This window comes from Drosophila albomicans, chromosome 2R, assembly GCF_009650485.2.
Source record: "Drosophila albomicans strain 15112-1751.03 chromosome 2R, ASM965048v2, whole genome shotgun sequence".
In the NCBI taxonomy this organism is placed as follows: Eukaryota; Metazoa; Arthropoda; class Insecta; order Diptera; family Drosophilidae; genus Drosophila; species Drosophila albomicans.
The window spans coordinates 2,774,482-2,787,552 of NC_047631.2; the positions used below are offsets into that span (position 1 = coordinate 2,774,482).

Consider the following 13,071-nt stretch of genomic DNA (forward strand, 5'->3'; position numbering starts at 1 on the left):
TGTTGCGGCAGCAACTTTGCGTATGTCACCAAAATCATTCACTTGAAAATCGCAGTAACCGAAGTATGCAGCAAACCTATCAAATTTCTCACACCTACGCGAGCCGAACAAGAGAACAACAACAACAAGTGGTAACTGTAGCAGTTGCAACACCCACATTTAGGCACCTAAAAGCTTGCACAACCGCCTCTGCACCCCACCACAGTTGAGGCACAGTTCGAGTTGCAGTTCCTATCCGAAAAGAACACACTCCCGCACACACATGGACTGAATGGCTGAACAATAATTTTGTTGTAATGCAATACGAAATATATTATTTGCTTAGCTGATGATGTTGTGGTTGTTCCTCATGATGATGTTCTCACTGCTTAATGCTTTCGATGTAGTTGTTGTCTTTGTCGTCGTTGTTGTTGCTGTTGCTGTAAAAGTGCTTGTTTAATGTCGCTGATTACCTTTAACCGACATTAACAGCAAAGGAAAGCAAACCAAACCAAGCCAACAAAACCAAAACCAAACCAAAACAAAACAAAATATAAACATCAACATCAACATCAACATAAACATAAAACCCAAACGCTCTCCATCTACACAGCAGAGAGTCATCGTTTTTATCTTTACAATGGGCACACAATATCGGTAGTAAAAAGCAAACTACATATAGTACAACTATAACTACGACAATTGAGGTGACAGTCGAAGTAAAAGCTACAGCAGAGTGCTTCCATCATAATGGAGCAGTTCTACATGCCGCGCATTGCGGCCGATTTACTTTTTTTATGACCCTCATCGTCATGTTTATAAACGCACATGTATCTACCATAGAGCCATAGCTACAGATATAGATATACCATAGCTGTTGCTGTATCTTCAACTGTGAGTACAGGCCACCTATTTAAGAGCCAAAACAAACGACTCACTGAGGTAGCTCGGCCGCTGTCTCAGAGACACAGATACTTCTAACAATTATCAGGCGAAGAAGCGAAGAAGCGCGTAGTAGACATTAGCAACATTCTGAATGTCAATATTTGCAGTGGAATGTAACAGCCCAAAAGGAGAACCAACAGCAACAGCTACAGATTTCGTTGACTACTTGTGGCGCATATCAATGGTACCTGCGCCTATAGCTAGATACACACATGTAACGACGCGACGTCTGCTCTTAGGGCTGAGCAAACATCCGGCATGGTTGGAATGAAGATAACATACTAACAGCCATCGAAATTGTCGGTGCCACATCCTTTCTGAGTCTGAGATACTGCAATTTGAATTCGAAAAGTGTTAGACAGCCATCGATTGTCAACACCCATTGGCCACAATTTGTCAGGGCGTCAGCTCTGCTCGACGCTTCTTTGACTTTTAATTGAAAGCGTTTAGCACACGTCTAGTCCGTGGGAGAGGGCCATAAATCATGCTGGCTCATAAGTAACGGCACATAAATAAGAGCGAAGCGAAAGACTCTGACAAACGTGTATTCAAACACACATAGTTCGGATGCCAAATGATAATGGGCGGCTGTGAGGACGAGCACGAGAGAAGAGAGCTGAGAGCTGAGCATTACCAATGCTTACAACGAGTATCTCCACTTAAAATAATCAAAAAACGAGCCAGCTAATGGGTCAGACAGACAGACACACAGAGAGTATTTGATGATAGTATTAGGGACTAGGTAATGTGGCACACACACTGCGATAATGTTGCTGCCAGATACATCGTATATCGCATATAGAGCTGTTAAAAAGGGTCAAACTTCTATACAAATATTGAAAGTCATCAGCTGAGCAGACGTTTCGATACCCGATTCTCTATTCTCTATTCCCGATCCCGACTAACGACCCCGTCAGAAATAAACAGATACGCAGAGAGTGCAGGCTGAGCAATTGTAGATTGTACAAACTAAATAATTACATTTAAAAGGCGCCAAGTGGTTCCATAAACAAATATTTGAATACACCAAAAGCAGCGGAATTCTAATTTCGTTCGCGGGAAAACCGATGCAGCTGCATGCCACAGACTGCAGACTACGGCAAAGTAAATATTCGTTGCCCCTGGTGGGTGGCAGGCTGTGCCAAATCAATTCACGCTGTGAATTGCAATTGCCGAGCAGCAGCCGTAGTCGCAGTCACGGTAACAACATCAGCATCTCCGTTTGCCGCGTCGCAATTGAGGAGTGTCGAGGAGGGAAGGCATCGAAGTCGTTGTTGCCTCACCTTGGCAACAGTTGCGGCTGCGCAATTCGAATCTAAACTCCAGTTGCTCTTTTCGCAGTTGTCTTTATATTTTTTTCTTGTCTTTTTGGGCTAACAAGTTGGGCAAATGGATGTGCCTTTTGTTTGATTTGCAGCTAAAAGAAATTCAAAACCAAATTGGAAAAACCCGCTGCCTCTAAGGGTTGCAACTGAAGGCAGAAAATAAAAGAACAATGCTTTAATAATATAACTGCGCATAGCTGCAGACTGAGGAAGAGAGCTGGCATGAGAGATTAAAAAGGTACCAAATTCCGAATAAAAAGGCAAAGGTTCCTCAATGTGTGTGTGTGTGTGTTTTTTTTATCATTCAGAGAACAAAGACTAAAGCTGTGCCACAGACAGCCAACTCCAACTGAGCCAGGGAATGTGGCACAAAAAGGAGATTAAGTTCCTTTTCAATAAACGAGACGGACACACACGCAAATGCGTAGAGTTCTGCAGACACACAGTTCCACAGTTGCCCCGAATCCAAGTGAGCATTCCTTCCAAAGACTGCCAAAGGCAAACCAACCAAACCAAAGGCTGCCCAGAAGAACTGCGCAAGCGTAACCTTTCATACCTGATTATTTGGGCACTCTTTAGAAATATCTCTTTTCTTCTTCTGTTCTGTTCAGTTCGGTTCGGTTCGTTTTGTTTCGTTTCGTCTCGACTCGTTTCATTCGAAATCAGAAAATGCAATTTACGAAAACAAAAACAGACTGTAAGGAAAAGCAAGTCCCGGGAACGGGGTCATATGGAATGGCCTCAATGCGAGCGAGCGAGAGAGAAAGAGAAAGAGAGAGAGAGAGAGACAAGCCATAGGCCAAAACATTGATTGGTATTAACGCTTTAACCTGTTCAGGTTTCTCTATATTTATCGCAGGTAGCAGCCTTGCATTGATTGCCTCGAACTGACTGCCTACCTAGCTGCTAATCCAGAGCCAGAGCCAAAGCCAGATTCAAAGCCAGAGGCGTTTGTTCCAACTATTTTTGGCCAGTTAGTTGAGTTATTCATCTTGTGGAAAGTTGCTCAAATTGTAATGTCAAGGACAGTCGCATTAAATCTGCTGTTTGTTTTTACAGAGGACTGACAACATGATACACAAGCTGAAAACAACAACAGACAACTGATGCATGTTGTTCATATGGAAAACAGCAAAGGCGAATCGAATAGAGATGCTGGGTCTGACGCAGAAAACTGAAATATCATCATCATCGCCATCGTCAGCAGCATCATGATCATCAGTTTACCCGCACTTCATTAATCATCATGCCAAAACAGACAGCCCCAAAACATACTGGTGGTGTATCTGAGTCTGAGTGTGCAGCACACACAAACACAACAACTTAGAAGCAGCGAGAGGCATACGCATGAGTGCGACTGCGACTTCAACTGCGATGCTGCAACCATGTCAGAGTGATCAACCACAAGAACAAAACCAAAAGCAAGAGCCATAGCAAGAGCAAGACAATGGAGGGACGTTGTCAACGCCAAGCGAAACAAAGATCAACTCATCGCATGTTCAAACTATTAGCCAAAACGCCAAAAAGTTGTCAGGCAGCAAAAGACTGGCCAAGAGGAACGAGGCAACGAGTTATTCGCCTTGTACTTGTCCCATTGTGAGGGGACTGATTTTCATTAAAAATTACTTAAAATGAAATCATAAAAATTATTTGGGCAATCAGCATGGGGCTGGCTGACTTTTGGATTCTTTGTCTTTGCCACGCAGAGACAAACAGACAGAGGAACAGACACAGAGAGACCGAGAGATCGGGAGACAAAGGCTGCAGCACATTAAGCAATTTTTGTATGGGGAGAAATCAACGACAACAACATCAACCACAGACAGAAGGACAGACAGACAGATGAACAGACAGTTGAAGAGACGTCGCAAGTCGTTTTGGGAGCAACAACATTTTCAGCTTTTGTTGCTTATTTATAAGTACACACATATGTATATTCTATATGTATATAAATATATACCATATAACTATATATGAATACATGCTTATATGAATGCTGCTTTTAAAGAGAAATTATAAAGTGTTTCCTTAGCTGCATCATTAGCAGCGCCAACACCAAAAGTCGCCTTAACTAAGCATATGCCAAACGATACGATATGATACGAAGCGATTCGACGACCGTTCACAGATTGTTCACATCTCGATCTTGTTCTTGTTCTTGTTCTGGTTCCCGTTCTGTGGCGTTGGCGTTGGCGCATTTTACGCAGTTGCTTAGTCAAAGATACAAATATACATAGAGGCAGATGCATGTGTTTGTAGATGCAAACTATCCATCCATCTATATAAAATGCATCGACAGTGGGGCAGCTAAAAAAGTATCGCCACATATTTTTAGCGCCCATGTTGGCAGCTCTTCTCCATCTGACTCTCTTCGCCCCGTCCCCACCCTCTGTTCAGGTTTGGCTGCGCTTTGCTCGTTTGTTAAAATTCGATGGGCGAATGACATTTTTGAGTTATTTTTGTCAGCCGAAAGCACACGAAGACGAAGATACGGCACCACATGAAAACTGCCTGCATTGAACGACCCCAAGTGCAGTCGCAGACGCAGTCGCAGTTGCAGTTGCAGTTGAGAGCTGCATCAATTTAGTAGGCAATGTTACCTAAAAAAAGAAACAACTTCAAATCAAATCAAATGAACTGCAAGCGACAACTTAGTTGTTGATGGCGTCTGTATCTGCATCTGTATCTGTATCTGCATTTGCATCTGCATCTTGGTTATGTGTTTATGTGGTTGTTGGGGTGCCTCATTCACAGTGCAAAGTGTGAACTAATAATGCAGTGACTGATAACAAGAGGAAACCATTTGCAAAAGTTAAAGCTGGGCTTGGCAACTTTGCAAGTTCAACTTTATTGCAATTTCATTGGCAGTTTTGGCAGAAGTTAATCAAAATCTCGCCTCGCCTCAAGGGCCCTCAAACTGCATCTTGATAAACATGAATGGTTGTCGTTTTCGCATTTATTGCTCTTTGGCACATGAACCATAAATAAAAACATCATTTTAACTGGCCAAAATGCCAAAAAAAAAAAGACAAAAATAAAAGTGGGTGTCTCTTCCAGTTGTTATAATTATTATTTGCACTCCAGAAATATTGCGATGCTTGCTCTTGCTGCGCCTTGAAGCATCTGTGCATTTAAAGTCATCGCGTTCATAAAAATAGCAGCAGATGTAAGGGGAAGAGGCAACCGGGAGACAGGATGTATGAGGCTGGAGTGAGAGCCAGTGAGAGGCAGCGAGGAGAACGACTTGCAACAATATAATTTGTATGTTAAAGCATCGTAAATTATTTAAATGTCAGTGAAGCATATTCGCATTCGGATGCTTGTTATTTTTTATGAGCTCAGCTTTTGGCTGTCATTTGGTTTTGTGTTTTGGGATTTTAGGTGGTAGGGTAGGGGAAGTGTCAATTGTGGCATCCCATGCGTACGACATGTGGCAAAGCCAAGGCATTGTTGTTGTCAGCGGCAAATGTAATTAACATAAGAGAGAGAGAGATCAGCATCAAGAGCGAAATCGAGATGAAGAGCTACGTAATCCGATCATTTAACGGCTTGCTACATTAGAATCGTGTGCCATGTTGTTGCATTGAGAGAACAGCTTGTGCCGCATGCGGCAACATCAGCAGCAGTAGCTCCAATTACCAGCTGAGCGATATGTTGTATAGTATTTTCTGTTTACCTGTTTACTGAACATTGCAATATCCTCGTTAAACGATTCCGACGAACAAACATCGCCACCTTGGACGCCTGGCTCCCTCGGCGTACATGTGGCCAATTCGCATTTCTCGAATATTAGCGCCAAGAGCGGGAATAGCGGATGTCTGCAAAGGAAAGAGATGGATTGAAAAAAGTTGGTTAGTACAATGCATGTTTATATATATACATATATATGCTAAACCTCCACTTCAAATGAAACTAACTAAATTTATTCTTGAAACTCCGCTTCATGTTTTCAGTCTCAGTTTATTCCTTGACCTTTTTACTTCGGTTGGTTTCCTGCCACACAAATGGACAGCAGCTGCTTCGTTTCTGGGCAGGGCAACAGCAGAAAAAAAGAATCATCTACATCTACGTCTAATCTCACAGCCGTACATTTTGACGGATTAGTCTGGCAAGTATGCATGATTTGACCATTTTTATTCTATTCTCATTTGTCTCTCTCTCTCTCTCTCTCTCTTTCGCCCTTTTTTGTTGCTGTTGATGGCAATTCGGCACTTCACGCTCCAAGCACAAATTGCACCTGAACAAAATTAGGCAAAGAACCCTCTCGAACTGAAACTGGAACTGCCAAGGAACTGCCCAGGCACTTCATTTTAGCCATTAGATGGCACACAACTGGCCATCAACTGTTCGAAGTTGAGGGTGTTGCCATGCGCTTAACAACTATTTATAAGCGAACCATGTCCCGAAGCCCCTGAAACCCTAAAACCCTAAAACCCTGAACTACTCGACTACCTTAATGCCAAGGGGTCTCGCACTCTTTACACTCTAGTGCGCAATGGCGAGTTCCCTTTTCCATTTTCATTTCCATTCTTACTCCAATTCCACTTCCACTTCCACCTCCATTCCCATTCTCATTCCCATTCTCATTGCTGTTGGCCAGGATCAAGCAGCCACAACGAAAAAAAAGTGTGCACTCATTTGCCATGACTTGGCATTTGTGAAAGGCAGCTGAAGTTGTTGTTGCTGCTGCTATGTTTGGTGTTGCACTTGAGTCGAGAAGGTGTTAAGAGAGTTCTGCGCCTGCTCAGTTTATTGTAGCGGCTGCTTTTTCATTTCGATTATTTCGTATTATTATTATTATTTTATTATTATTGTTATTCTCTCTTTTGTTGTAGTTGTTGCTTGTTGTTGTGCCCCTCCGACTGCTGCTTCTCTCTCTCTCAAGGTGTGAATTGTACAAATAAGAAGCGCATTTTCGAGTCTTATTCACGAAACCAAGTTGCAGGTGGCATCGCAGTAACGCAGCAATCGAGTCCAAATCCAAAAGTGTGCTAATGAAGTCATGCGCCATACTTTTGTGTACTCATACACTTGAGACTGGGACTGAGACTAAGACTCACACACGATGATAAGGAAGACAACGACGATGACGAACACAAGACTGACGATCACTCATCAAACAAGTCGTCAAAACCAACAAACAACAGCTGATTGACGGCAGCTCAAACTCAACGTAACTCATTCATAAAATGGCAGTAAACAACAAAGCAAAAAACAAATATTTGCTTATTAAAATGCGCAAAAAAGCCAAAGACAAACAAGATTCAAGCAGCTGTCCCTAAGGGAGCGTCCGCGTCCTCGTCATCGTCCTCGTCATCGTCATCGTCATCAGCGTCAGTTGCAGCAAATGAAAATTGGCAGTCGCTCAAGTCCATTGCCCAGGACACGCAACTGCAGATGACCGAACAACGAATGACACGATCACGATCAACAGGTCGATCAATTTAAAAAAACAAAAAGCCGAAACCACATTTTGGCAAATTAACACCAAGCAACAGGAAGACTGCTCATTTGACATGGACTGACTCCCTAATGCCTAAGCACGTTCAAGTCCCGTATCCGTATCCTTCTGTCTGACAGTCCATCAGTCCGTCACTAAACACGCGCAACACCCCCCGATAATCGTGAGGCAACGCACACAAAATTGAAAAAGAAATTTTGTTGCCAAAAAGGAAACCCATAATTTTGTACTTTGCTCAAAACAAAGAAGGTCACGCCCATTTATGCCAAGAACACGAAAAAAACTAAAACCCAAGTGGAAAGGGAAAAACATGGCCCTCACTTTATTAGCTGTTCATTTTTTGACTGGTTAGCCTTTTTTCTTGCTGCGCCCAAGAATCGCCAGGCATTGAGTCGCGTGTGCATTTAATTTATGATACTCCCTCGCCTGAAATATCTTTGTTTCTCGGATGCTTGAAAGGTGCGAACAGGCGTCAACAGGTGGCCTCAGGTTCTGCCCAGGGATCGATCACAACAAATTGGTATTCAATATGCGAGTGGGGGCTGATCAAACCCAAATTGCAATGGTGATCTTAGGGGATTAGGCAGATAAAAGCCAAGCGAATTAAATTAAATTTAGAAGATCAAAATTAAGGATTGAGTTCAATATAGTGTCGAAATATTTTATAAGCCATGAAGTGATTATTAGATTTCATTATAGCGGCTGCTTGTTGAGCGATCTTCTCAATCAAGCAATTGGCTCGATCACTGATTAGCTATAAAAGCGATGATCAGTTTGGGAAACACACGTGATATATATTGGTGTTAATCGCTTGTTTTGCTCGATCCACTTGAATCTACAATGTAGATTCTAGATTCTATATTCTAGATTCTATTCCACATTATGAATGACCGCGCGAGTTTACGATCTACGCGTTATCACAAAATGCCAATATAACAACATCAATATCAAGAACAACAACTTGAACTGGTTCATTCACAGTTGATTTCACAAATTTTGACGTCAATCGGACTTCTTCATCAATCGGGTCTCTGCAGTTATAACTTGAAGTTACCATAGTTAGTAGAAACTTACTCATAAATCGCATCCTTATCACGTTTGTGTACCTCGGGTATTGCGCCCATGAGGTGATTAGCAACCGGTGATACATGACTAGGTGTACCATGCGCTCCAGCCCCGGAATGGTAGCCGTGCATCCCAACTGTGGCCGCTGCCGCTGGATGCGTCATGTGCGGTGAATGGTGCGAGGGGAGGCCTTGCAGTCCCGGCGGCCGATGGCCGACATGTGGATCGTACATCGCCGCTGCTGCGGCGCCAGAGTCCATGCCGTAGCCATGCAGGCCGTCGTCATACTGGAGAGAAAGAGAGAGAGAGGGAGAGAGTAAATTAGATTCAACATACAAAAATGGCAATTCATATTTGAGAAATTTTAATTACGCTCAGCGTCAGCTACGAATTGTACCTGTGTATATAGCACAACATACAGTACATACTTATTTACATATATTATTTCCAAGCACGTCAACAAAATTGAAGACCCACAAAAAAAAAAAAAAAAAAAAATACTGAAAGAAAGAAATAATACGGTGCGCATTGTGTTTGACCTTGTGATTACTTTGGCTGCGGCATTATACACGACTATAGATATATACAGACACACAAACATATCTATATATTTTATATACAGATATAAGTATTTTTAGTTTATTATTGCCGCTGCTTTTGCTGCTGCTGAGGCTGTTGCTATTGTTGTTGTCGCGGTTGCTTCTTTTCTTTTAACGTTTTTTGCATATTAATTAAGCGCCAAAATCAGCAGCAGCAGCAATACAGTTAAAAGAAGCGCAGAAAAAAGTAATTTTTAATGTTATCAGTTAATCTGTTTCAATGTGTGTATGTGTGTGTGTGTGTGACTGTGTGAGAATGAATAGCAGCGTATCTCTTTTGCTAGCTGCGTCTCTCTCGCAATTGCAAACTGGTTTTTTGTATGCAACGACAACGACAACGACAACGGCAACAGCAACGGCAGCAACAACGGCAACAACTACAAGCAACAACAACAACAACGCCAAGCAGTACACACAAATATTTTTTAAAGTTCAACGCGATGTGATTACTGCCTTTTGTGATTCTTGCTGCTGTTATTGGTGTTGTCGTTGGCGTTGTTGCTGTTGTTGGCGTTGTTGTTGTTGTGCTTGGTGTTTTTGTGTAAGATTTTTATCATTTTTATACTCAAGTGGCGTCGTCAACGCTTCACACTGCATAATTTTGGAGCCGAGGATCTGGCTGGCAACCTGAACCTGAAGCAAAGCAAAACAAAGTAAAGCAGCACCATCAGTTGACAAGATTTTTGTGCAGCGTCAAGAAATGATGGCACTTTTTGCTGCCGAACACTCAACTGAAGTTTTCCCTCGGATTTCGTTATCAGCCTGGAAAAATCTTTGACACTAAATGAGCAATTGACTGAGTGACGCTCGCCGACTGGGGATTGCCATTGAGATTGAAGTTGTAGCTGAAGCTGAATTTGAAGCTGATGGTGAAGCTGAAGTTTGTATTATACACGGCAAGTGTTTTGGGCTCTTGACTTGCAGAACCCAGAGAATCTGCAGGCGAGCGATTGTATGATGAAATGGGTCTATCAATGGCTGACGTTGTTTGCCCTCTTTCTGCACTGAATATGAGTGCTGAGAGCAGCTGCTGTTGTTGACAGGTTAGCAGGTTGTTGTTGTATGGCTGACTGCCACCTGCAAAACGCTTCAAGACCTTTTGCCATTTGGGTTTGCTGCAATCCCAAAGATACACACAGCAGATTAGTTACTGTGCAGCAGCTATTGAGAGACCCCCAGAGCAAGCAAATCGACTTTCGAGCTTCGGGTTGAGTTCTTTTTGGCTTTTATTTTTGTCACTCATTCTTGGCGTTGGCGTCTATATGCAATGTGCTGTGCGCAGTGTGCATGCAAGCAAAGATACAAACTTATAGATACAGTCAGACCGGACCAAGAGCAAGCCAAGCCAAGCCAAGCCGGGACCTGGCCAACACACAGTCGAGCAGTTAAACTATAAAGTTGTTATGCTAATTTTAGTGTTGGTGGCACAGACGAAGCTGAAGCTGAAGCCGAAGCCGAGCAGCCCAGCGCTTGCTTTTAGAAATGAGGAAATTGTGGAGCAGCAAACCAAGCCAAACCAAACCAAACCAAAGCAAAGCGAACAAAACAAAACAAAATAAAACTGAAGCAAAGCAACAAAGCGATCTCTGAAAATTACCACAATTTGTACTTGTACATAAGTAATGTGGGAATTGAGCGAGCGCCTGTCCCAGTCCCCAAATGAACGGACTTTTGTTACTTGGTTTTTGGTTTTTAGCTTTGTTATTTTTTTCTTTCTTTGTAACTGAACGCGCCAAAAATCGAACAGGCAAACACACTTAAGACCTGAGACTGAAGACCTAAGGCTTTCCCATTTGATTGATGATCATCTGCGGGCTGTGGAGCCCGACACTGAGACTGAGACTGTGCCCGAACCCAAGACCGAACCCAAGACTGAGCCCGGGCACGGGCACGAGACCGAGCCAATGACCTTGTTGAAGCGACGCGATGTCGATTCGATTGCTGCATGCTCTGTTATGCTTCCCCCCATCTCCCCCCAACATCACTTTTGTGAATCAATAACCCACAGCCAACAATCACTGGACGTGAATGTAGACTCGAATACAACACAACAGCAACAACAACAGCAAACATGGCTCTGTTGCTGTTGTGTTGCTTGTCGTCTGATTTTGACAAGTTCAACGCCGAAATCCTTCAAAAATTTATGTACATACGAGTGGGCCACACACACATACATACATATACACACAGGGAGAGTGAGGGGATATTACTAGCTGTCAGTGACAGGCGCAGCGAGCACATGGCCAACAGGACTCCAGGACATCCACCTAGAAGGGCTCGAGAGTTTCAGGCCTTGTCCTTGTTATGAATCTGTATATATGTATATATATGTCTGTATGTGTGTGTGTGTTTATGTCGTGCTTACGAAACATTAAGTCATCGAGCTAGCGACAACGACAACTTCAACTTCAACGAGAACGACAACGACAACTCACTCAACACAATTGTGCTTTAAATGCTACTAAAAGTCTGGGCAGCACTTTAACTCGGCAGCAACCAGATGATATGGCTGCCATTGTTGTTATTCTCCAGCCACATATGTCAAGCTAACTGGTAACGGGTAAAGCCTGCTCCACCTCTTTTGCCCACCGAAAATGTGGGCGGCAAACAAAAACTGAAACTGAACTGAACTGAACTGGCCGAAAAACATTTGCACAAACATTTTTGGCGTGAACTTGAAACGAAAACTGTAGCAAAATGCAACGCAACAAAACGGCGCACAGGACAGAGACAACCATACGCTAAAACGGTGACAGACCGAGAGCAAGAGCGAGAGAGAAACCAGTGCAATGTAGTGGAGATAGAAGAATAGGCAATTGTTGTTGTTGTTGTTGTGTTGTCGGTGGGGAGTTTATCTAACGGCGCCTAAAACTGACCAGCGCCAGACTGCAAGAATTATGAGTGTGACCGTATGTGAGTCGGTGTTTGTGTTAGTGTTAGTGTGTGTGGGTGACAATGGCCGCCATTTTAGCGAGCCCTAAAACTCTCCACACATGTGTCTGCTCCACATACAACAAAAACAAAAACAACAACAACACCAACAACGCCAATGTTATGCATAGAGTTGCGCCCAATGTGTTATTGATTTCTTATTCGGGCAACACTTTTGCTTTCCATATTCTTTCACATTCTTAATTGCGACTACACTGGCCTCCTAATCAAAATTAATTGTTTATCATGTCGTATCTGAATTTCTTTTTATTTATTATTGCCTTTCGTTGTGTTTTGCTTGCTTAATTAACAGACGAGCCGCAGAAAAAAAAAAAAAACTATGACCCTGAGATATGCCAATGGAATTGGAGTGCGAATTGGGATTGGGATAAGGATTGGGATTGGGATTGGAATTTGAATTGCTATTGTAGGTGTGTCAATGAGTCGCCACAGAAGTGAGTTTGTCGCAATCCCGAGCCTGCAGTCCACTCCAAATATTTTCATACCCGTAGCCTAGATCCGTTGACGGAGTATTTCATTAAGCCGAACACACGCCCATTTTTATTTCTTCTCTCCCCCGTCTATCAATCTCTCTTTTAGCTTTGGGGTCGAAGCCGATGTTTCGTATAGTTTATTTGGTGTTAGACAATTAATTTTTGTTGCGTGCCTTGGTGTTGTTTTAATTTACAGTTGCAGCCCAAGTCGATTCAAACACGCTCGCTTTTATTGGTATTATTATTACTCTGCCGCTACTAATAGTAACAGT

The 13,071-nt window shown here is 42.8% G+C and overlaps 1 protein-coding gene across 5 annotated transcripts in view; it reads right to left on the reverse strand.

The window, feature by feature from the left end:
* Window positions 1-13,071, reverse strand: part of LOC117576137 (homeobox protein homothorax) — a 146,544-nt gene that overhangs the window by 97,824 nt on the left and 35,649 nt on the right. For all 5 annotated transcript variants that reach the window (XM_052007774.1, XM_034260701.2, XM_034260699.2 and 2 more), the window contains 2 exons: window positions 8,785-9,062; window positions 5,926-6,067 (listed from right to left, as the gene is read on the reverse strand). In XM_052007774.1, the coding sequence (XP_051863734.1) occupies window positions 5,926-6,067; window positions 8,785-9,062 (420 nt within the window). The remainder of the gene's footprint in view (window positions 1-5,925; window positions 6,068-8,784; window positions 9,063-13,071) is intronic.